Below are 26,142 nucleotides of genomic sequence, written 5' to 3' on the forward strand. Positions count from 1 at the left end.
CTGAGGAAACTATACACAGGTCAAGAAGCAACAGTCAGAACTGGACATGGAACAGTGGGCAGGTTCAAAATTGGGAAAGGAGTAAGACAAGGCTGTATATTGTCACTCTGCTTATTTAACTTAGATGCAGTGTACATTATGCAAAATGCTAGGCGGAATGAATCACAATCTGGAATCAAGATTGCCAGGAGAAGTATCAACAACCTCACACAAGCAGATAATACCAGTCTAATGGCAGAAAGTGAAGAGAAACTAAAGAACCTCTTGATGAAGGTGAAAGAGGAGAGTGAAAAAGCTGGCTTAAAACTCAACATTCAAAAAACTAAGATCATATAACTCAGTCTCATCACTTAATGGCAAATAGATGGGGGAAAAGTGCGAGCAGGGGCAGGTTTCATTTTCTTGGACTCCAAAATCACTGCAGACAGTGACTGCAGCCACAAGATTAAGACGCTTGCTTCTTGGAAGAAAAGCTATAACAAACCTACACAGTGTATTAAAAGGCAGAGGCATGTCTTTGCATTCAAAGGTCCATCTAGTCAAAGCTATGATTTTTCCAGTAGTCAAGTACAGATGTGAGAGATGGACCATAAAGAAGACTGAGCACCAAAGAATTGATGCTTTTGAACTGTGGTGCTGGAAGACTCTTGAGAGTACCTTGGACAGCAAGGAGATCAAACCAGTCAATCCTAAAGGAAACCAACCCTGAATATTCATTGGAAGAACTGATGCTAAAGCTGAAGGTACAAGACTTTGGCCACCTGATGTGAAGAGCAGACTCATTGGAAAAGACCCTGATTCTGCGAAAGACTGAGGGAGAGGAGAAGGGGACGACAGAGGATGAGATGGTTGGATGGCATCACCGACTCAATGGACATGAATTTGAGCAAACTTCAGGAGATAGTGAAGGACAGGGGAGCCTGGCATGCTACAGTCCACGGGATCGCAAAGATTCGGACACTACCGAACAACTGAGCAACAGAGTTTAATATACAGATTAACTTAGCCCACAGTAAGGTTGCTGCCCATCTCTACTGCAGGAAGTTGGACAGTTAAACTTTCCATGGGGCTTACCGTGATCCAGGCCCTGCCCTAAGCCTTTTACACGTTAATTCCCTCATTGCTCACAACATCCCATGAAAGTAGCTCTTGACTGGTCTTACTTTACAGATGGTGAAAACCTGGGGCACAGAGAAGTTTCCTAATGGCCCAAAGTCACAGAGCATCCCAGTGAGTGGCAGAACACAGCAATCCAGGGAGCCATGGCCACTCTGAGGTGGTGTCTGTGGTGGCAGTGGGGAAACCGGATGTCTTTCTCCTACCACATAACCACTGCTCGCCAACACAGGTTAGGTTCTGGGCTGGGTCCTTGGGATACAGTGGGAGCCAGACACAGTCCTCGGGGAGCTTCCAGTCAAAGGGGGCAGACAGATGCAAACCAAGACCACCACAACCTAACAAGTAGGGAAAGAACAAAAATTCTGGAGAGAAGGTTGCAGAGGAATTTCTGGAAACCATGGAGCATCATTTGGACTCAAGAGTAAGAAGGCTTGCTGTTAGCCTGCGCATTGATAACAGAAGAATCTCTTTTGCAGATGTCAGGTCCAGTGTCTCTCTGTAGGAAACTGACCTCAGAAACCTATCATTTCTAGTAATACAAAAATATCAGGACTCCTTCTCTTCTCATTATTAAGGGTCCAAAATGCTCAATTCAGAAGACAGAAGGTCCTGCAGAGCATTCACTTCATAACATCTGTTCAGCCAGCAAAGTATGGACGAGGGCCTCCACAGTCAGGCTCTGCTTCACTCTCCAGGGTAACTTGTGACCACCTCACTGGCTAACGACACCAACGACCCCGTCACTTCACGGGCTTACAGCCCCTCAGAGGAAGGAAAACACTTACATTCTGCACAATAAAGCTCTGTTCTTGCCCTTATACCAATACTTGATTTTTCACTACTTTCCTAAAAAATGTTACCAAAGTACTGAAGTTCTATACTACCAAGGAAGGAAAGGACTTGCCTTTTAAAATGAGGCAGTACCTTAGGAAGGACCTGACGATGGACTGGGTCGCAGAGAGGGCTGTAACCAATTTCCTGCGAAAACATCCTACTTCCAATACTCAAGGTGTTTCTGCTTTTCTGGTTAGACTCTGACTGACACAGCACTTATCACAACTTGTCACTTCTCAATTAATTTGTCCAGTCAATTATTGTCTAGACCAACTGTAAGCTCTACACGGCAGGGACTATATCTAGTTCATTAATATATCCCCAGTGCCCAGCGCAACACCTGGCAAATAGTGAGCTGAGTTAATTAACAACACAAAGTACTTGTCAAGTGATGAAAGAAGTAAAATTGATGTTTCCCAACTAACCCTCAAGTTTCTAGAAAGAAGATGGAAATGTTATTTGGAAATCGTGAGTATCTAGGCACATGATTTGTTTTTAAAACAGCAGCAGAGAAAGTGGTTTTCGATCTTTTCAACCAAAGCCACAACATCCTTCAGTGAATACGTGGTAAGTTAAATAGTCTTGGTTAAGAACTAAAGTCAGCTCCCAGGACAGCTGATTTCACACAAGGTGCCTCATCACAAGACAAGCATCTGCAGCCCACCTGTGTCTGCACAACCCCACCCAGCTCAGGGGGACAAACCTTTTTGCGGTCTCCAAAGACTTCTGCTCCGCCAGCTCCTTCTGCAGCTCCCTCTCCTTGGCCTCCTTCTGCCCAATGGGGCAGTCCTCAGGGACTGTGAAGAGGGACAGGGCATCTTTGCTGTCCTCTTCTCGGAGCACTTTAGCAAACACCTTCTCGGCCAGGAGCCGGACTTGCTCATCCACCTCGGAGATGTTCAGCTTGGGGAATTGGCGCGGCATCTCGGCTGGCAGGAAAAGAGAACCAACGTGAGCCAAGAACTACTAGACCACCTGAGTCACTGGTGTGCAGGGCAGGAGAAGGCATAGAAAAGAGGGCCAGGTGCCCTAGTCTTTGGGGTCAGCTGTCTACTCAGGAATTCCCTGGATCAAACCCAACAGGCCAATTTTTACAACTAGCTCCCTAAGTGAGTGACTGTGAAAGGCATAGGCCCGCTTACGTCTTGAGAAAGCAAACGCTCAGAAGTGAAAGCATGAACTGTCCAACCAAGGGTTCTACTGTTTTCCCGAACCCAGGGAATCCTCGTGAAGGGGCAAGCCCCACCCTTCCCACCTCCTGTGGAGGGGAGAGCTCAGAACCCCTCCTGTAGACAATGAGGCAGCCGTGCGGGGTGCTACCGTGACCAAGCCTGCTCCCCACTGCATAGAGAGGAAGGCCAAAGCCCAAAGGCTCTAATGGTCGGCGGAAGAGCATTCCTCACTACACAAAATGAGAACTGTTGCTGAAAGGAAACCACAGTTGCGCCATCTCCCAAACCCTCTGGAACTTCTAACAGGACAGCCTATAACATAAAAATCTGGGGACAGGGAGACTCTTTACCTCTCACAGCCCAGCTGAAGACTCACATCCTCAAAGAAGCTTGCCCTTACCTCCTCTGCACACCGGCTTCTCACTATCAGTAGCCGGCCTAAATCGCCTGGTTGATTCTTTTCTTTGCCTGCCTTTCAACACTTATATAGCATGTAGTAAGTGCACTCTGTCAAGGCCTATACGCGTAATAACTAAGTTAATCCTATCGTTCCCATTTTACAGATGGCAGAATGAAGGCACAGACAGCTAACTTGCCCAGGGTCACACTTCTAATAAGCAGGCCATGACCTGCACTGCTCCCAGCCACTGGCTCCCATCCGTTTCCTCTCTGAGCCTCCGCTCAGGGACTCTGAGCCCACGAATCTGGTTCTGGCATCTGACCTCTGAACCCCTAAACTGTGCTGCTTCTCTCTGCCCATTTGGGGGTCAGGGCAGGTCCCCTCGCTGTCCCCAGCATCCCACTTATGGAGCAGACCAATACTGTATCCCTTCCACACGCCACCTTCACCAGGAACATCAATCCAGTTTCTTTAAGGAGGGTTTAAAGAGAGACGTGGTTTCATCAGGCAGACAGAGGACGAAGGTTGAGACAGTGCCCGGCTGCTCTCTGGCAGGGAGAGGAAGCACTTTCAGAGGAGGAGGGACGCTGAGCAGTTGGGGGCAGTCACTCTCTACGCCTCCTGGTGTTCTCATCTGTGAGATAAAGGGACTAGACTAAGTGGTCTCCAAGGCCGTCTCAGTTCTAAGCACCATAATTCTAGGTACCAGTGAGGTTTCTGGTTCCAGGAGGGCTTGCTGCTCTGGTCTTCTCTGCGGCCTGTGGATCTAATAACACAGACAGGAAGGAGGAAAGCAGGCTGCTTAAAGGGCAGGCTATATAGAGAGGTATTCTACAAAACCTCTGCGGGCCCTTAGACCGTGAAACCAATTTCCTCCTTCCTTCCACCCCCAAGGCCAGGCCTTTCCTGGGCCTCTCTCACCCCTCGGGGCCTGAGTGGGAGGAGAGAGGCAGCCCAGGACGCAACTGTGCGGGTCTGTGGCAGCAGAGACCAAGATAGCATCCTGCAAAGATGAAGAGGAACGGCTGGCTGTGGAGATTTCCACACCCTGATAGCAGAGAAGAGGAAGCTGGAAACCATCAGAGTGGAGGCCAGAGAAGAAGGTGACAGAAGAAAGAAATGGAGAGAAAGACAAAGAGCTGGACCCAGGAGGAGCTGTTAGGGGTGAACAAAGCTGGACCAACTTTGTTCCCCATCCCCCAATTCTAAGGCCTCTGTCAAGTGCAGCTTTCCAGATCTTTAAAGGGCTCCAGCCAAGGGGCAGCAGAAATAAAGCATTCAAGCATCTGAAAGAGTAAGCTCACTTGAGAAACTGCTTCTAAGAAAAGAATCTGAAGGAAGGAAAATGCACAAAGATGTTTACCTGCACTCTTCATAGAAATAGCTTTAAAAGGTTCAGATGAGAGCATACGCACTTGAAAAAGAACATGAAGAACATGAAGCAACCAAAATTATAATCATGAGGACAGCGCCGTCACATAAAAAAATACCTTGTGAGATAACAGCAAATGAAAAAACTAATACATGAAACTGTTCCCAAGCTTTGATTACAATGATACAAAAATGCAACCCCTTATGGACCAGGGCTGCAAGAAACACACTTAAATGACCAGATGGCAGGACTGCCAGTGGGAAAGGCAATATCTGATTTTGATCGTTGATGCTACTGTAATGTCATTTACACAAAAACAAAGAAAAGAAAAAGAAAATGAATAGACTCAAGAGTTCCAAAAAGAGAAAAATATGAAAACTAATCAAATGTCTACATCCCATATTTTGGTCATCAGGGTCCTCTCCCACCTACTCCACACCAGAAAGAGGCCAGTCCAAAAGGAATTCCACCTTTAAGACCCATCTCTGCATTAGCTTTAGCCCTTTAGCTGTGATAGCATCACAGAGGCTGCTCACCACCACCTCCTAATACCCCTAAATACACACAAGCATGACCCAGCCACATCCCCTCAGAAGTGGGCCACTTGGGGGTGTCTTTTGTGTCTGAGGGCTCTTATGCCAGATCCTGCCAATTTTTCCACGAAGCATTTTTAGTGTACTCAAGTCAACTAAACATACTTTACAGGATGCATCCTTCTACAAGTGATCTTCCTTTTTCTTTAGCTCAGATAACTTAAGTCAGTCTTTTCCATATTGGATCTCATTAGAAGTCAATACCTGTTGCTATGAAACAGGTCCTGGGGTCAATAATTAGGGAAATGCTGCATTCCATAGCCTCTTCACCCCAGATATTCACGGGGCGCACCAAAGACTTGAGGATCACAGAGTACCATCTCCCCATAGACCTCTTTGTGTCAGTATCCATATGAATCCCCTGCAGCACTACTACCAACATCTTAAATACCTGGTGAAGACTACTCCATGACTTAGAATTGACCAAGTAACCCAGCCAGGGCACTGGGCTAAGTCAGTGGGGCTTAGGAGCCTTCTGGATATTTGTTGTCTTCTGCACATCATTGGCAGACAAGTCTCACCTGCCAACCCCTTTCTCCAAAGCCTGCCTCTCTTCTCAGACCCAGAGACCCTGGCCAGGCCAGGCATGTGGAAGAAAGCCCAGCAGAGCTTCAGCTCCAACTGCCAGTTCAAGCCTGACTTTCAACCACTTGTCAGCTGAAGCCAGCACGCCTGGGAGGCTAAACTGTGAATTCACTCGCATTGGCTTATGTCGTTGTGACATAGAATACCACACCCTCCAATGAGCTTGACGGCAAAGTGTCCCAAAGTTAGAAAGCTGTAATATGCCACCAATTTCAACAAACAGGCACTTTTTCACGGTATCACAGCCTCTCCAGAAAAGCGGCACAGTGCGTCTTAAAAATCCCCTCGCTACACAAATGAAGCTGTTTCTCGCTCCTGCCAGTATCCCATAGTCAGAACCCACGACACAGACCTGAGCCTGGTGCTGGGGTCCCCATGGCTGCTCCTGAGGATGCCATCCAGGTGACGCACTGGGACCAAAGGCTGCGTGCTGCCCAGGAGGCTGAGCTGAGTCAGTGTGAGTGCAGCTAGCTAGCTGGGTTCTGTCTGCTGCTGGGGTGGGAGGTCTCTGCTTTGCATATCTGTGAGCAGCCCTGAGCAACAGCAGGATACGTCTGGGCTGGAAATTCTTCCGTGAATATGAAATGGAAGTGGAAATTTTCCAAGAGTCCTAAAAGGGCCCAGGTAATGCCAGCTATCACGGCTGCTGTGTCCAGAAAGCAGTGTCCTGCCCCCACTCACAGCCCCCTTCAGAGCAGGAAACTCAAGCTGCTGCTGCCCTAAGCAAAAGTACATTCAGCCTTCCTGACCAACCGCAGCTGATAAGCCACCCCCTCCCTCGAACGTCCAGACCCCTCCTGAAAGCTGAGCACTAGCTGCGATACCATCACCTGCGCCGCTTCCGTTTCTAAACTCCAATTCAGGCTCTGCCTCGCGACCCGGCTCATCTTATGAGCCTGCCCTAGTCCCCTCAGAGGGCCCCCCGCCCCGAAGCAGGCTTCCTGGGAGCACCCCAAGACTGGCGGTGCGGGGGGAGGGGGCTCTGGGCCAGTTGCCAATGTGAGCCCCTCCCCCACCTGAGGGAAAGGACAGAAGCTCAAGGGGAGAGCAGGGCGGGAGCAGGTGAGGATGAGAGGCTTCCTCGATCGGCTCCTTTCCCTGAAGGGAGCTGCACATCACAGATGACAGGGCAACCTGACCAGCTCAGCCAGAGCAGCGGGCCTCCTGGCCCACCCACCCACCCCCGGGAAAGAAGTGCCTCCCACCTGCCCCAGCCTCCCCTCCTTACTGCCGCTGTCAGCTCCCACGTGGGCCTCCAGCTTGGAGAAGCCTCCTGAGGGCCGGCTGGATGCAGCCGCCAGCAGCTGCCGGGCTCCCTGCCTCAGGTAACCCACGGAGCAGTCCAGGTGGATCACTACAGCCTCCCAGGGCGCGAAGTCCCACTCCTCACCCGCCCTTTAGGAGAAGAACAGTCCTCTGTGGGGAAGCTCACAACAGACACGCGGCCTCCCAGGGACTTAGAGCAGCGGCGTGGGTCTGGGAAATAACCATGAGCAACAGGGCTATTTCTGTGGTGCTGTTGAAACCCTGGGGAGAAGCGCCCAGAGAGGATGGGGCCACTTGTTTACTGGGAGGCTGGCTCCAGCCCTGGCTTGGGCCTGAGTCACCTCCTCATGTCCAATCGTGAGGTTGTGCCTTCCTGAGCGGCAGAGTAATTCCTGTGCGTACAGAGTGGGATTACAGGGTTGACACACGATCCTCGGGCTGCTGCTGGGCTTTAGCTACCCAGAGATTAGGACCCACCTGTCCTCACAGCTGTTTCATAAACAGCGCGAACACTAGGCTACAAGCAACGTAGAGGGACGGTCATGTGTATTCATTAAATAATTAAATGACCTTAAAATGGAGGGGGAAAAAAATACCTGAGCCCTTAGTACCATTTTGCCAGAGGGAGGAGAGGCAAATGATTCCTTTGGCTAGTGTGTTTGGGGCGGGAGTGGGGTTAGGATGGGGCTGCCATGGAGCATCCTAGCCCATGCATCTGAGAACCGACTTGGACCTAGCACATCCAGGGAGTCTTATTCTAGATCTTTAACCAGACCCTGGAAAGTTCTGGTCTAAACAAGCATTTTCCAAAGTGTAGTCTGTAGAACATAAAATGCCAGAAGGCTTACACAGTACTGCATAACATAGTCCTTCATGGGAATTCACACACACGATTCCTACTAGCAGATTCTAAACATTTCGAAATCCTCTGGTCAAGAAAGCTGCTTGAGGGGACTACTCTGATGGTCCAGTGGTTGGGAATCCACCTGCCAATGCAGAGTACATGGGTTCGATTCTTGGTCTAGGAAGATCGCACACACCGCAGGGTGAGTAACTCTTCACACCACAATTACTGAGCCTGTGCACCCTAGAGCCAGTCAGTCGCAACAAGAGAAGCCACTGCAGTGAGAAGCCTGCACACCCCAACTAGAGAGTAGCCCCCGCTCACCGTAACTGGAGAAAAGCCCATGCATAGTAACGAAGAGCCAACGGAGACAAAAATAAACAAATAATAACTTTTTAAAAGCTGCTTGACTTTGTTTAACCCAACACACTTATTTGACCCTTCCACCACTGACACCCTAGGGAAAAATACCTATGCATATCCTGGGCATAGGCTTTGGAAAATGCCTTCCACTTTGAGCCTTCATTTTCCAATCTAGAAAAAGCTGCCTTCCCAGGCCCCAGTGATTAGCATGAGATCTACTCCATCATGTCCAAAGAGAGATGGGCAGCAGCCCCACTACAATGACACAGGCTGGGACAAAGACCAAGGGTCCCACTGGAGGGATGCAAGACCCTCCAGAAGAGCAGCAGCTTTGAAGGAAACTGTGGCTTTGTCTTGGGAGAGCAAACTTTGCTGGGGAACTAACAATTCCTCCTTGAGCCTAATACATCTCTGCTCCTCATGACCCAGAAGTCCCCCTAGACTGAGGAGCACTGGTCCCAAACTCAAAGCCCTTTACCTTTTGAAAGAACATTAAGACAATCTATGATACTACTGAATGGAAGAATATACTGCTAATGATATAACCAATAGGGGGCTAATAACCAAAATATATAAATACCTCATTCAACTCAACATCAAAAATACAAACAAATCAATTAAAAAGTGGATAGAAGACCTCAATAGACATGTTTCAAAAGAAGACATACAGATGGCCAACAGGCACATGAAAAGATGCTCAATATCATTAATAAGAGAAGTGCAAATTAAAACCACAATGAGATATCATCTCCCATCTGTCAGAATGGCTATGATCGAAAAGACCACAAATAAAAAATGTTAGCGAGGATGTGGAGAAAAGGGAACCCTCATACACTGTTAGGAGGAATGTAAATTGGGGCAGCCACTGTGGAAAATCAAAAAGCTAAACATAGAACTACCATCAGTTCAGTTCAGTCGCTCAGTCGTGTCCGACTCTTTGTGACCCCATGAATCACAGCACGCCAGGCCTCCCTGTCCATCACCAACTCCTGGAGTTCACTCAAACTCACGTCTATCGAGTCAGTGATGCCATCCAGCCATCTCATCCTTTGTTGTTCCCTTCTCTTCCTGCCCCCAATCCCTCCCAGCATCAGAGTCTTTTCCAATGAGTCAACTCTTCGCATGAGGTGGCCAAAGTACTGGAGTTTCAGCTCCAGCATCATTTCTTCCACAGAAATCCCAGGGCTGATCTCCTTTAGAATGGAGTGGTTGGATCTCCTTGCAGTCCAAGGGACTCTCAAGAGTCTTCTCCAACACCACAGTTCAAAAGCATTAATTCTTCGGCCCTCAGCTTTCTTCACAGTCCAACTCTCACATCCATACATGACTACTGGAAAAACCATAGCCTTGACTAGATGGACCTTTGTTGGCAAAGTAATGTCTCTGCTTTTTAATATGCTATGGTAACTTTCTTTCCAAGGAGTAAGCATCTTTTAATTTCATGGCTGCAATCACCATCTGCATTGATTTTGGAGCCCAAAAAAATAAAGTCTGACACTGTTTCCACTGTTTCCCTATTTATTTCCCATGAAGTGATGGGACCAGATGCCATAATCTTAGTTTTCTGAATGTTGAGCTTTAAGCCAACTTTTTCCAAGGCAAACCATTCAATATCACAGTAATCCAAGTCTATGCCCCAACCAGTAACGCTGAAGAAGCTGAAGTTGAACGGTTCTATGAAGACTTACAAGACCTTTTAGAACTAACACCCAAAAGAGATGTCCTTTTCATTATAGGGGACTGGAATGCAAAAGTAGGAACTCAAGAAGCACCTGGAGTAACAGGCAAATTTGGCCTTGGAATACAGAATGAAGCAGGGCAAAGGCTAATAGAGTTTTGCCATGAGAATGCACTAGTCATAGCAAACACCTTCTTCCAACAACACAAGAGAAGACTCTACACGTGGACATCACCAGATGGTCAACACCGAAATCTGATTGATTATATTCTTTGCAGCCAAAGATGGAGAAGCTCTATACAGTCAGCAAAAACAAGACCGGGAGCTGACTGAGGCTCAGATCATGAACTCTTTATTGCCAAATTCAGAATGAAATTGAAGAAAGTAGGGAAAACTACTAGACCATTCAGATATGACCTAAATCAAATCCCTTATGATTATACAATGGAAGTGAGAAATAGATTTAAGGCACTAGATCTGATAGATAGAGTGCCTGATGAACTATGGATGGAGGTTTGTGACATTGTACAGGAGGCAGGGATCAAGACCATCCCCATGGAAAAGAAATGCAAAAAAGCAAAATGGCTGTCTGGGGAGGCCTGGAAGCCATGAAAAGAGGAGAAGCAAAAAGCAAAGGAGAAAAGGAAAGACATAAGCATCTGAATGCAGAGTTCCAAAGAATAGCAAGGAGAGATAAGAAAGCCTTCCTCAGCGATCAATGCAAAGAAATAGAGGAAAACAACAGAATGGGAAAGACTAGAGATCTCTTCAAGAAAATTAGAGATACCAAAGGAACATTTCATGCAAAGATGGGCTCGATAAAGGACAGAAATGGTATGGACCTAACAGAAGCAGAAGATACTAAGAAGAGGTGGCAAGAATACACAGAAGAACTGTACAAAAAAGAGCTTCACGACCCAGATAACCACGACGGTGTGATCACTGACCTAGAGCCAGACATCCTGGAATGTGAAGTCAAGTGGGCCTTAGGAAGCATCACTACGAACAAAGCTAATGGAGGTGATGGAATTCCAGTTGAGCTATTTCAAATCCTGAAAGAACTACCATATGACCCAACAATTCCACTCCTGGATATAGATCTGAAAAAATGAAAATACTAATTTGAAAGTACCCCAATGATCAGAGCAGCATTATTTACAATCCCCAAGATATGGGGGAAGCAGCCTAAGTGCCCATCAGCAATGACCAGATAGAGAAGATGTGGACATATATACAATAGAATTCTCAGCCATAAGAAAGAATATTTTGCCATTTGCAATAATATGGATAGACTTGGAAGGTATTATACTTAAGCTAAATAAGTCAGACAGAAAAAGACAAATACTGTATGATATGACTTACATGTGGAATCTAAAAAGTACAACAAACTAATTAATATAACAAAAAGGAAACAGAGACAGTATAGAGGACTAACTAGTGATTACCAGCAGGGAAAGGAAAGGGAGCGGGACACGATAGGGGTAGGAGATAAAGAAGCACAAACTATTATGTATAGAATAAATAAGCTACAAGCACATATTGTACAACACAGGGAATATTCCCAATAATTTACAATAATCATAAATGGAATATAACCTTTAAAAATTATGAATCACTATGTTGCATACCTATAACTGATATAATATTATACATGAACTATATCTCAATTTTTTACAATAGACTTTAAGGAAAAAAAAGACCATCTATGATAACCAGGCCTAGGCCTGTATTTCCTGCCCAAGAGACCAGACTACACCCAATTTTTTATTTTCATTTCCATGATATAAAAACCTACAATATTTATTAGGTTCAAGGATGTAAAATTATTGTGCCAAATCAGGCTTTTACTACTTAACTGTCCCTTACAAAATCCCAACAAACAGGAAAGGCTGGAATCAAATTATGTCTTACCCAAAAAGATACCACTTCCCTCTCCCCAAAAGGATGCTGTGGCCTTGCCTATACAGGGTTCATTTTCTTCTCATTTCTGAGGTGTGCATGACTCAAAGAGAGGTTGGGCAAAGGGGTTTCGCTCACTATGTATCACCTTCATGACAGACCTTGCCCTTCTCATTCACTCTTGAATCCTTATAGTAAGTATCAAGAAACATCTGTTGAATGAGTGAATGCATAACTTAATGAATGAGTCAATGAGCTAAGTGGTCAATCTACCTACGTCAATGTCAAGAGTCAGTACAGTATGTGGTTAAGACTATGGACTCAAGCCAGACTTCTCAGGTTTGAATTTTGCTTCACCACTAAGTTACGTAACCTTGGACAAGTTACTGATTTCTCTGGTTCCGTTTTATTCCCTATAAAATGGGGATAATAACAGTGCCAACCTCATAGGTTGCCATGACAATCGGTTAACATGTGTAAAGTGCTTAGAATAGTACCTGGCACATAATATGTGTTTTATAAGTATGATCTCTTGACATCATCATCATTCTGATACTAGCTGTGAGAAAGTCCAACAGAGAAAATGAACATGACCTTTCATCTAGACACCAAATCCTTTCATTCAGCATTATTTACTGAGCACTAATATGTGCCACGTACTGTCTCAACTCCTATTTGGGTTCAAGAAAAAGGAAACCATGTTCAAATGTGAAACCAGATCAGGAAAAATAACCTTCTCCTCTATAAGTGATACTTCTTGCTGACTTTGCACGGCCAGCACTCAAGTCAGGAGCCCACCCTATTCAGGGCTAGCCCCTGCTAGATCAGAGCCCAAAGCCATGGTCTCCTGTCCTAGATATGCAGCAGCACACATTAGAAATAAGAGATTAATATTTGTGGGGGAAGAACCGAAAGACCAATGAGCAGCTTTCGGGGAGAGAAGATATTCTGCGTGCTTAACCCTAAGGCTGTATTTTATCTGCTCATGATATTTTCAAGACCAGGAATTGATTTCAAAGCCATCTAAAGAGGACAGACCTAGTGTGAAGACAAGGAAAGCAGAGCTCATCTCTCCAAAAGCTTCTTGACTTTGCTGAGAGTCCCTCACCCCTTACTGAGGATCTCTGAAGAACCGAGGTTGGGCTGAGGGTGGGGCTCAGAGTCCAAGAGTCTCCCTCAGGCCACTCATGAAAGTACTGTAGTTCTTAGGGCAGCCCCAAACAGGCATCTTTAGAGCAGCTCCTCAGAGTTGCTGCCAGAGTTGTAGGTAGGTCAGGAGTTGGAAATGACAACCCACTCCAGTATTCTTGCCTGGAAAATTCTAAGGAGCCTGGAGGGCTACAATCCATGGGGTCGCAAAGAGTTGGACACGACTGAGCATCTAAGCACAGCACACAACTACTCCAAACTAGCTATCAATACCCTAGAAGGTGAGGGCTGACAGAGGCTCTATGGCTGCCTGGCTCTATGGCTGCCACTGATGCTTCAGTCAGGGGAGGAATTTCTCCTATGGGAGTTCCAGTTGCAGCCAATTTCTCCCTAAAGTGGCCAAATGTTGGTTACCACATCCAGGGGGATAGTCAACAAGGACTCAGGACCATGCTGAAATTCCTCCTAGTGTTTCCAGCTTTCTTCACTCAGCTCCTTTGCTAATTTATCATCACCAAGGTTCCACTCACACACAAGGACCCAACAGTTAGGGGAAATGACACTCTAGTTAGCAAGCCTCTCCTACTCCAGAGGCCTCTGCCAGCCAAGTCAAGCAGTTCCACTGGCAAAGCAACTACCAGGAAGTTCAAGGGCATAAAGCAGACTGCCAGATGCAGTATACCTACCTCCCTTGCCTGGAAAGAGCCAAAGAGCTAAGGATGAAGGCCTCCAATGATCCCATCACCTTGCCATCCCGTCCACCCCCCCGCCTTCAGGTGGAAGTCTTAAGCTGTTGGCATCTGGCCAGTCCTCAAGCACCCAGAAATTTGTCCAGGTACTTAAGTGGCGGCAAGTCCCAGATCCCTTAATTTCTCTAAACCTTTCGAATCCGAAATCAGCCGCCAAGGAGCCGAGATGCGGCGGCGGGTTCACCCGAGGACTCTGAACCCTAGGCTACCACAGGGACTGGAAGAGGCCAGAGCGATGAGCCTGGGGTCGGAGCCACCTTCTCTGCAGCGGGCGAGGAAGCCCAGGACCTTAGTTCCCACCACGGGGCGCTCCGACTCCCGCCCCGGGCAGCCGGGGGCCGCGGGGCGTGGGCCCAAGGTCAGGAGCGCAGCATCGCACGCACTCACCGAGTTCAGGGGACAGGGCCATGCCGCGGGCCGATGGGGGCGGCCCGCAGGCTGGAACACAGGTGGCGGCGCGGGGCAGGGCGCACAGCCAGCACCGCGGAAAGGCTGCCGAGCACTGCTGCCGGGGCGAGCCGGCCCCGGCCAGGCCTTGCCCGCCGCTGGCGCTGGGCGGGAGCCTGCGGAGAGTCCCGCAGCAGGGGCGGGGACCGGCGCTCCCAGGGCGCGGTGCTGCGGTGTCCCGGGCCCGCCGGGAGGCAGGAGGAGGGCCACCTCCTCAGGGGAGAGGACCGGGGGCCTCGCGCCGCCCCAGCCAGTGACCTACCTGGGCGCGGAGCGGAGAGGAAGCGAGGAGCCGGCAACAGAGCGGTGCGGGCCGGGCCGCCGCCGCGCAGGTCTGCCCTGCCCGCCGCCCGCCCACCGGGCCGGGCCGCCGCTACCTGGAGCGCCGCTACAGGGCCGCGCGGCCAACTGGAAACTTGAGCGCCCCAGGGGCGCCGCGGCGGCGATGGGTCCCTCGGCCGGAAGCGCGCCCGCAGCCGCCGGGGGTCAGGACCAGTCCGGCTCCTTGCACCTCGCTTCGGCGGTCAGCTCCGGCCCCCAAAGCGCTCTCTTCTGTGTTCCATCTTCCCGAACCTCCTCCCCTGCCGGAACTTGTCCCAAAGAGAGATGCTGGGGTCACGATCCCCAAACAGGTGACTTAACTCCCCGGAACTGAGCTGACACTCCCTCTCGCCCTCTCCTGCAACCCTGGGCTTATGCACCCGCCTCTCCAAGTCCGCACTGACCTCTTAGTTGCCAGAAGCCAGTGAGTGCTTTGTAGCCCCTACTCGCCACTCCCCAGCATTTGAACTTGCTGACCACACCTTCCTTCCTGGAACCCTTGGAGTACAGTCTCCAGAGCTGGCCCCCGCGCCCCGCCACAACCCCAGATTTTCAACATACCCCAATGATGACTGCTAGGTTCTCAGCCTCCAGGGCCTGGCTTTTCGTTGCAGCGTTGTTGGGTTTTCTACCGCTGAGCTGCCTGCCTCATCTGGGGCTCTCACCCACTCCCACGGTTTTAACAACCTCCTGCCTGCTAATGACTCTTGAAAGTCCTCATCATTCCGGAATGCTCCAGAGCTGCAAATGGTCTATCCAACTTACTGGACACATCTCCACCAGAGGTTCCAAAGCCTGGGAAAACGTGTCCAAACTTAAAAAACTCCTAATTTCCTTCCAGGAACCCAGGAACGTGCCAGAACCTGCTCTTATTCCTGTGTTTCTGTAACCAAGCAGGATCCTATAGATCCTTCCAAGGAACAGTCTTCTCCCATCTTCCCTGTCCTCCACCTGCTTCTTGTTTGTGGAAAACTTTAGCATCCTAGGGTTTCCCTCCTAGCTCAGTTGGTAAAGACTCTGCCTGCAGTGCAGGAGACCTGGGTTCGATTCCTGGGTGGGGAATCCTGATCCCCTGAAGAAGGAAATGGCAACTCACTCCAGTGTTCTAGCCTAAAGAATCCCATGGACAGAGGAGCCTGAGTCAGACACGACTTAGCATCCTAGGCCTTCCCTGAGTTCCCAGGAGCAGATTTAATCAGAGAAGTAGGAAAATGCTGAAACAGAAGAAAATAGACAAGATAAAATAATAATAGTTTAGCTATAAAACAAACTCAAGAACGTTTAGCTCTTCCTGGAAGGCTATCTATAACATCTGAGCCATAATCTTGAGCTGTTTTGCAGACACTGAAACCCCACCAGTTGAAAAACATTAACTGCATGTTGATCAACAAGCACATAGATCTCCGACAACTGGAACCAGAAGGCTGATGACGTTGACTCCCAATTATCTCACCAATCAGAAGACTGTCCATGAGCTGTTCACACACCCTGTGACCCATTTCCTGTCTTTAAAAACACTTCCCTGCAATCCATCCGGTAGTTCAGGTCTTTTGAGCCTTAGCCGCCAATACTCCTTGCTTGGCCTTGCAGCAAATGATGCACTTCCCTTCACTTCCCGACAACCTGATGTTGGTAGATTGGTCAATGGACCCAAGTTTGGTTGGGTAACATTTCAGCCTTCCACATGACAGCACCACCACCCACTTCCGCAGGCCATGCTTGGGAGCTATTCTCAACTCTTTCTCCCTGTAATTTCTCACATCAAGTTGGTCACCATGGGGAAATGAAACTATTCATTAGTGTCCTGATGGTGCCAGCTGCCTTCACATCATCTGATTCCCGTACCAAGCTTTATTCCTTTGATGTCCTAGCCTGCTATTTACAATTTATGTGTGAGTTTTATGTACATGTAACTAAATAAATATATCAGGCACACTTGCCAGGTCACTCAGTGGTAAAGAATCGCCCTGCAGTGCAGGAGACCTGGGTTCAATCCCTGGGTCAGGAAGAGCCCCTGGAGAAGGAAATGGCAGCCCACTCCAGAATTCTTGCCTGGGAAATCCCATGGATAGAGGGGCCTTGTGGGCTACAGTCAGAGGGGGTCACAAAGAGTCAGACACAACTTAGCGACTCAGCAATCACAAAGACCATTAAAGGATTTGATAAATATGAAACAATAATCTTAAATAATTTCATTTTTAATAACTTTTCCCTCTTTACTTTAAAGTTATTAGCAAAATTCTATTTAGTGAAAGCAACATGATTAAAAATGATTTTAATAAGTCTTACTTTAATATTTTATGAGACTAGAAAGTATGCTTTTAAGTTCAATTAATGTCAATACTTAGTCCTAATGGCTATTATTGCAAAACAAAAACCTCACAAAGATAAATACACCCAAATAGAAGAATTTTATCTTTCACTACACTTATTAAACCATAATTCTCACTGCTTAAATTCCATCTAATATCAGTTTTGCAAATGTGACGTTCCCCCAGAAAACCCTTCTTTGTCCATGAAGCCTTCATTCCTGATGTTTTTGTTATCAAGCAAGTGTTCAATGCCTGATGTGTATAGTAGCCAATAATATGTCACTGGTTTTGAGGGGGAAAAAAATCTTTATTGTGAGGTTAACCAGCAGAGAGACAGGAGACAAAGCTCTCAAATCTGTCTCCATGATCCAGGGTTGGTTTAAATAAAATTTAAGGGGTTAGGGGAATTTCAAACTTGGAAGCTGATTGGCTAGTCTTGAATCAGAACATATAAGCTAGTCATGCTACTGGAAGCCAGGTTTTCCTTATTGAATGACTTAGTTCTTTGCTTTGTTAAGGGTTCCAGTGGCAACCTTTTGATTCTTTGAGTTCTGTAGACTGAAGATTCTTGGTTGGGGGTCATCCTGGAGAGATGGTTTCCCATCTTGCACTGTTGTCTCTGTAAAATAAGTCAAGGTTTGATTAATGAACTTATTTGAAGGAAGCAGAACCAGTTTAAGCTGGTTGGGGAGGCAAAAACCAGTATAAGCTGGTTGATGTTTTAGAAGCCGTTTCATTTTCATCAGTTGTTTCTGGGGATATTTTTAACAATGGGATTTTTTAAACTCCAGAAACTCTTCATTTGGAAGAATGCAAAATGGGTTTTAAAAGTGTACTTCTTAATTTTGGAGGCTGTGGCTATGCCAGTCTCTATAGTTGGCAATGAGACACTTCATTTTGGCATTAAAATCACATAATAATAGAAACAGTTCCAAACATCAATTTTCAAAATGCTTTCCCCATAACATGATTATTTTAAAGCACAGTCATATTAATTCCCAAAACATCACCTTTACCTGAAGGGATACATTGTGTGTGTGTGTGTATATATATATGTGTGTGCAGGGGGGAGTGGGTGTGGGGATGTGTGTGTGCTTCCGTGTGAGCTCACACACACAGACAGTCACAAGCAAGAGGCCAGCAAATTTGAAATAACTTTTTTTTTCCTTTTTTTCATTATTATTTATTTTTCGTTGCACAGGATCTTCATTTCTGTGCAAGGGCTTTCACTAGCTGCAGCGAGCAGGGGCTGCTCTTCCTTGCGGAGCACAGGCTCTAGGCACACCGGCTTCAGTATTAGCAGCAGGCAGGCTCTAGGATTCGAGGGCTTCAGCACAGAGGCTCATTAGCTGTGGCTCTCTGGCCCTAGAGCTCAGTAGTTGTGGTACAAAAGCTTTAGTTGCCCATGGCATGTGGAATCTTCCCAGACTAGGAATCGAGCCCATGTCCCCAGTGGATTCTTATTCACTGTACCACCAGGGAAGTCCAACTGCCCTCTTCTTAAAGAAACACATCTTTAAAAAAAAAAAAAAGAAACACATCTTTTAATTCCACAACTTTTAAGTTCTTTCCCTTGGGATGATCAGTAAACCTTGACTAATATTAAAAATGTTCATAGTCTCATCCACATCCCATTATGCTATGCTAAGTCACTTCAGTCGTGTCCAACTCTGTGCAACCCCATAGACGGCAGCCCACCAGGCTCCCCCGTCCCTGGGATTCTCCAGGCAAGAACACTAGAGTGGGCTGCCATTTCCTTCTCCAATGCATGAAAGTGAAAAGTAAAAGTGAAGTCGCTCAGTCGTGTCCGACTCTTAGCGACCCCATGGATTGCAGCCTAACAGACTCCTCCGTCCATGGGATTTTCCAAGCAAGAGTACTGGAGTGGGGTGCCATTGCCTTCTCCCACATCCCATTATAAATTATTGTAAAGATTCTACTGTATTTAATTTTTTTCAAATTAACCATATTATCCACATCCTATATTTTGGCTCTTCTAACTTCAATTTCTGTATTGTTGCAATTTGTAAGTAAATGATGCCACTGATGAGTTTCATATGGAGTCCCTCCCTGCCCCCAATCCATAGTTTTGTATTCCAGTCTGGGCAGCCACTCCGTTGGTGGCTACTCTTATACATAAAAACTACAGCATATTATACTAGATATATCTTTCACATTATAAACACACTTTTTCTTTAGTAGAGCACAAAAAGTATTCCCTTCTTAATGCCTTCATTGAAAAGACTGAAGTGCAACATGTTAGCAACTGGCATCCAATCATATAGCCAACTTCCATGTGTTCTAAACCTTTCTCAAACACCTGATAATGTGTTTTTCTACAGAATGCCCTTTTATGTGTTGCCATCTTCTCTCTGTACCGCTTCAGTCACTGTAACCATGGCAAATAGAACAGTAGTTTTCTCCCAGTGATACTGACTGCCATTTTGTCTTTTACTATTGAATAAAAAAGATTTTATTAAATAAAAGAGATTCTACTCAACAGGGATTTCTAAACATATTTATTATATTTAATAATAGTTCATAAAAATATGCAACTAAGCATCACATGACTTGGAAAAAATTGTGGAGTTTTGTCTTCACACTCTGGGTGGATAGAATGCACGTATCTAGCTGATCATGATGGCATATTTATATTATTATCAGCTAATACCTAAAGGTCCAATAAACCCTTAGGCTGGTTGTTAACTGTAGTGATGTAAATCCATGTTTTGAATTTTTTTAAACAAATTTAAACTTTTTTCCTGATAGACTTCCATGTCAGAGATATCATCATAACGAATCTCATACAAATAGTAGGAAATTGTTAGCCCTGCCATTTTTTCTGAGTTTGCTTTTGCTTGCACTATCCATATTACAGTGTCCCTTCCAGTACCTGCACAGATACTAAAACCCATGGATGCTCTAGTCCCTTATATAAAATGGCATATCTGCATATAACCTACGCACCATCCTCCAAATACTTGAAGTCCTCTCTAGATTACTTACAATACCAAATACTATATAAATACTATGTAAATCATTGCCAGGCTCACTGCAAATTCAAGTTCTGCCTTTTGGAACTTTCTGGAAATTTTAAAAAGTATTTTCCATTCGCAGTTGGTTGAGTCTGCCAATGCAGAACCCACAGATACAGAAGGCCAACTGCATTTTCAGTCTTTGGATTTCTTTGCCGGAACCTTTTCAACCCACTTGTCCCTTTTGTGAGCATTAGTTAAATGATAGGTGATGTAATCTATCTAACCTGGGCTACACGATTCACTTGAAAGTAACTGAACCAGTGAGGGTTTCACTGTCCCCCTCTCCCCTCCTTTCCCTGGGGACCCTCTACTAGGATACATGACATGGACCTGTGGTGAAAGTGTTAAGGAAGCGTGCCTTATCAATCCATACAGAAAGTATTGGTGAAACTCCACTTTTTTATTTATTTGTACACTAAAGCAGAAACACCTCATTTTATTCTGCTTCACTTTATTGCACTTAGCAAATCTGCATTTTTAATAAGTTGAAGTTTTGTGGTGACCTTGTGTTGAGCAAGTCTACTAGAAGTACTTTTCCAACAGCATTTGCTCACTTCATGTCTCTGTCACATTTTGGAAAATCTCGAGATATTTCAAATTTTTTTCATTATTGTATTTGTTATGGTGATCTGTGATCAGTAATCTTTGATGTTACTGTTGTAATTTTTTGTTTTATATTTTTAATTAAGGTATGTATATTATTTTTTAGACATAATGCTATTATACACTTAAGCAACTATATTATAACATATACTTTTTAATGGTTATTTTTATTTATTTATTTGACAGTGCCAGGTCTTAGCTGAAGCGTGCTGGACATTTTAGTTGTGGCATATGGGATCTAGTTCCCTGACCAGGGATCGAACCTGGGCCCTGGGCTGCACTGGGAACGTGGAGTCGTAGCCACTGGACCATCAGGGAAGTCCCCACTACAGCATAATGTAAACACAACTTTTATATGCACTAAGAAACCAAAAAATTCTTATGACTCACTTTACTGTGATCCTTGCCTTATTATGGTGATCTGGAACTGAAGCCATGATATCCATGGTACGTCTGTTTAAGTACAAGTTTAAATTTTTCTTTTATATCCCATTGGATCATCCATCCTAAACACTCCACTTTGAAGACCATTGATTTAATCCATCACTCCTGTAGCCTCAGTTCAACATGAAAACCAAACTTGTCGCTGCCAACAAAATCACCTCCCCTGCCCCACCGTCTTCCCCCAGCAGCACCACCAGTGTCTCCTCCAGGCCTCAGCCGCCAGAAGACTTCTTGAGCCCTCTCCTCCAACCGGCACTTCCCTCCAATCATCCAGACCTGAACACTCTAGAGAGCACTGGGCTCAGAGTTGTCGGTTACCTCCCAGAGTGCTCTGACTCCTGATACCATTGGCAGGTGCGGGCTATTTGAGCATTTTTGGAAGCCCAGAGGTGTTTGGGGTCTGTGCATCATCCCCCCAGCTCCTACTAACACCCCACTCTGGGTAACTGTTCTACAATGCACACACGCACATCTAAGATGGCATCAGTTCAGTTCAGTTCAATCGCTCAGTCGTGTCCATAGCAGCCTCCAAATAACCAGTTTCTCTGTTTCCTTTTACTGTCTCCTGAGGGCTTCCCTGGTTGCTCAGTGGTGAAGAACCCACTTACTAATGTAGGAGACGCAGATTCGATCCCTGGGTTGGGAAGATCCCCTGGAGAAGGAAATGGCAACCCACTCCAGTATTCTTGCCTGGGAAATCCCAGGGACAGAGGAGCCTGGTGGGCTACAGTCCATGGGGTCACAAAGAGTAGGACACGGCTCAGACAATGAACAACAACAACCACTCTTTCCTGCACTGCAGAAGCATATGTCTCCCCAAGGAGACAATAAGAGAGGGTTCTGCTTCTGAGAGTGCTTAGCAGAATCTCAGCAAATGTATCCAGTTTTTAAACCAAAGTGCCCCAGGGCCTTCTACTAATTGAATGGACTGAAATCATGGCATATGATCTAACAATGGGACAGAAATAGGTCCATCAGGAGGGACTGGTGGCTAGAGGAAGCGTGCCTGGGGCAGTGTTCCTGGCTCCAAAGTGGAAGGGCATTGTGGCCCCCACTGATACCGTGGCATAATTGAGGGTACAGCCTTCCCCGACCTGCCTTGCCACTCCAGCAGGAGGTTCAATTCCCTCCCCAGGAATTTTTTCTTTTGGTACCTAGCATGCAGCGATCTCAGTTCCCCAACCAGGGAATGAACCTGGGGACATTGCAGTGAAAGCTTGGAATCCTAACCACTAGGCCACCAGGAACTCCCTCCTCCCCAGCAGTGTTTGACTTCTGATTGGCCAATCAGCTGTAAGCAAGCTAGAGTCACATAGGACTCTACCCTTACAGTTGGCAGCCAGTTCCTTCTTCCTGAAATGAAATATAGAAAGGAAAGAGACAAACCTGAGCACTCTGAAAATTAGTGTGAGTGAGAGCTAGGTCTAGATCCAGGGCATGTGCACTCGGGGTGACTGGGGACCTTGGGCTTAGCGTCTCCCAGTCACTCCTCTCTGGACTGGAGTGAAGAAGGCCAGTGGCTGGGGACTCGAGGCTTGGGGCCCACAGCCAAGACTGCATGCCCGCAGAACACCTGCTCAGTAGTCAGGGGCTGTTGTTCCCCAGGACCCACCTGGGCACATGGTCCCTGTAATTAAATGGAAGCCTAGGAATTAGCAGTCCTCTTCCGCATCTAAGAATGGCCTGTTGTCTCTGCCTTCCCTCCAGGACTCTGCACAACACCATGCTGGGCTGTAGCTCCAGCTCATTCCCATGTCTGTGTGTTTTTCATACTCTCCAAACTCTACCATCAGCCTAACCATTGTACCATCTGGTGAGACTCTGCCCTTGGACTCCTATAGACAGGAATCACAGCCTCAAACATCTTGCACATTTAAGTCATTGTCTGAACGCCCCAAAGTATCTGCCCCAAACTCCCTTCACCTCATACTTTATAATTTGAAATTCAGGTATCAAAATCTAGCATGACTGTAGCCCTTCAGAATCATCTGGGAGGGAAGAGAAGAAAGTGAGCAGAGCAGAGCCTCAAATGAGGTTATGACCTCTGTCTCCTGAAAATGCAGACTTCCCTCACTGCTCCTACACCCACACCCACACCCACACCCACACACACACACACACACACACCCAGGCCCCTACACACACACACACCCAGGCCTTTACACACACACACGCACACACACACACCACACCCAGGCCATCCTCTTTTCAACCCCTGAATGCCTGATTCAGAACTGCCCACCCAACCATTTAATGAATGATAAGATCAAAGGTCAAAGGTTGAAGCAGAAGCAAGAGCCTGGAGCTGTCCTGTCCCCCGGTACCTGCTTCCAGGCTCTTGGCCACCCTCAGTCCTTACAGTACGGTCAACACCCAATCCATCCTGAGCTCTGTGGATTCTACCAGGGAGGAATGGGAGCAGTTTACATTGTACAAGAGAGAAGCACAGACATTTTTCAAGATCCTGAATTTTGATTATTTAAGAATGACCTCACTATGATCTCACTGAGGATAATGACACCTCTGGGTGAGAGAGGAGGACTCTGCATAAGATTTTGATTTGGGAAATCAAAAATCCAAAAATTGTGATGATTGCACAACATTGTGAATGTAATTGATGCCACTGAAATGTATGCAGCATTGTCCACGTTACAATGGGCAATTTTATGTTTTATATGTTTTACTACAATAAAAAATTGTTTAAAAAACCTCCAAAATTGAATTTTTAAAAAACTGTTATTTCACAACTCCACTGTTTCTTTGAACCATTAAGTGTGAACAGGTCCAGGGCAAATGGCTGTTTATCAACCATTTTATCCCCAAACTTTCAGAGGTGCTGTGAGGGAACAAAGAAGGAAGACCTGAGCTCCAGACTGGAAGGACTCAGGAAAGAAGGGAGGGTGGCTGCCAGAGGAGAGAGAATCCACACAGCTCAAGGAATGAGAACACAAAGGTCACTACGAGTCAGAAACTCCACCCAGAAATCCTCAGACGGCTTGGAGAGAACACTGGACAAGCCCAAAACAGTTCAGGGTGGGCAAAAGTCCCCGTGGCTCATGATTTGTCTAAAGGGTGAGTCTTTGGGAAAGAGAAACAAAGCAATTGGAAGTCACTCGTATCTATTACCTGTCAACTGTCCCCCAAAACTGACCCATCTGATTGTTCCCATCTACAATCATATTCCAGACAAACCCCACTTGAGCCAGATAAATTTTCAGTGACGTATGTCAACGTCCAGATCCTTTCTAAATGATCATTGCAAAAGCTTGTGGTTTACCAATAACTGAGTATTCTTAAATATATTAGTGGGAATTAGATTCAGCTGAGGGTAACCTAAAATAGCAATGAGATAAATAAGAGAAAAATTTCTTTCTCTTCCCTTCAGTAAATAGTCCAGAGTTGGGTTTTACAGACACTTCACAGATCCTCAGACTCCTGCAGTAGGAAGTCACTGGTGTCTATTACCTGCCGACTGTTCCCCAAAACTGGCCCATCTGCATGGTTCCCATCTACAATCATATTCCAGACAAACCCCACTTGAGCCAGTCACCAGCTTACCTGACCTCATGTGTGAACTCATCCTTGTTGGAACTAGCAGTCACCTTTCTTTTGCTAGGGATTCCCATGTGGTGCTACTGGTAAAGAACCTGCCTGTCAATACAGAAGACATAAAAGACATGGGTTCAATCCCCGAGTCGGGAGGATCGCCTGGAGGAGAGCATGGTAACCCACTCCAATATTCCTGCCTGGAGAATCCCATGGACAGAGGAGCCTGGCAGGCTACAGTTAATAGACTCCAACACAACTGAAGCAATTTAGCATGCAGGCAGCATGCATGTCCTCTGCTAAGAAAAGCTTACAACTATATCTTCAGTCATCTCATCCATGTTTCATGAAGCAAGAGGGAGGAAGGACCATATGGTAGGTCTATTTTTAATTTTTTTGAGGAACCTCCATACTATTTACAGCGGATATACCATTTTGCATTACCACCAACAGTGTATACACATCCTTGCCAACACTTGTCTTTTGTTTTCTTGATAATAACCATCCTAACAAATATGAAGTAATATCTCATTGTGATTTTTATTTGCATTTCCCAAACGATTAATGATGTTGAATATCTTTTCAATTACCTGTTGCCCATCTGTATGTCTTCTTCAAAGAAGTGTCTATTCAAGTGTTTAGCCCATTTTTAAATTGGGTAATTAGGGTGGCTTTTTTGCTATTGAGTTGTATTACCATATGATCCAGCAACCCCACTTCTGCACAGTTATCCAAAAGTACTGAAATCAGGATCTCAAAGAGAGATTAGCACTCCATGTTCACTGCAGCACTGTTCACAATAGGCAGATGAGGATGCAACCTAAATGTCTATTGACGGATGAACAACAAAGAAAATATGATATATCCATACAATAAAGATTATTCAGCCTTAGGAAACAAGGAAATCCTGTAACATGTGACAACATGGATGAACCTTAGGACACGATGCTAAGTGTAAGAAGCCAGTCATTGAAAGACAGTTACTGCACTGATTTCAGCTATATGATTGTTTTCCATTATAGATATTGTAAAATATTGAATACAGTGCTCTGTGCCATGCAGCACATCCCAAATGTCTTTTAATGAAGCCACCATATCACACTCCCACTTATCTCCTGTTGGCCACACTGAGCAGCTCTGTAACATCCAAATATAACTGCCATAGATTTTGTGATTACCTTGATTACACCAGGCCTAAAATCTCCCATCAAAGGAAACAGGGAAGAGTGTAGTACAGTGTAGAGATCACCACCCAGAACTTCTCCAAGTTGGAGTCAGAGCACCATGATATTTGCATAGTAGTGGCAACCACTCTGAGATGCAAGACCTCTGAGGTAAGAACAAACCTTTTGACAATTTCAGGGAAGTCAAAGGAGTTGTGTGTCTTTTGTTCTGTGAGGGCAGGATT

The 26,142-nt window shown here is 46.1% G+C and overlaps 1 protein-coding gene and 1 long non-coding RNA gene across 15 annotated transcripts in view; both read right to left on the reverse strand.

Annotated features, from left to right (window-relative positions):
* AMPD3 (adenosine monophosphate deaminase 3) overlaps positions 1 to 16,378 on the reverse strand; it is a 50,997-nt gene extending 34,619 nt beyond the window's left edge. The window contains exons 1-2 of one of the 10 annotated variants that reach the window (XM_086340067.1): positions 16,245 to 16,378; positions 2,657 to 2,882 (exon numbers count right to left, since the gene is read on the reverse strand). In XM_086340067.1, the coding sequence (XP_086196193.1) occupies positions 2,657 to 2,882; positions 16,245 to 16,290 (272 nt within the window). In that variant the 5' untranslated portion in view covers positions 16,291 to 16,378. Of the gene's footprint in view, positions 1 to 2,656; positions 2,883 to 6,427; positions 6,753 to 7,303; positions 7,549 to 14,410; positions 14,601 to 14,732; positions 15,165 to 15,195; positions 15,219 to 15,352; positions 15,841 to 16,244 lie in introns of those variants that run through there. The other 9 variants (XM_086340071.1, XM_086340069.1, XM_086340073.1 and 6 more) reach the window with 9 other exon arrangements.
* A 1,214-nt stretch (positions 16,379 to 17,592) lies between these two features.
* Positions 17,593 to 26,142, reverse strand: part of LOC147357746 (uncharacterized) — a 33,284-nt gene continuing 24,734 nt past the window's right edge. For all 5 annotated transcript variants that reach the window (XR_015142070.1, XR_015142068.1, XR_015142071.1 and 2 more), the window contains one exon: positions 17,593 to 17,722. This is a non-coding gene — a long non-coding RNA (uncharacterized LOC147357746). The remainder of the gene's footprint in view (positions 17,723 to 26,142) is intronic.

This window comes from Bos grunniens, chromosome 15 (assembly GCF_055505025.1).
Source record: "Bos grunniens cultivar Pamir isolate PY7600 chromosome 15, Bosgru_T2T1.0, whole genome shotgun sequence".
NCBI lineage: Eukaryota > Metazoa > Chordata > Mammalia > Artiodactyla > Bovidae > Bos > Bos grunniens.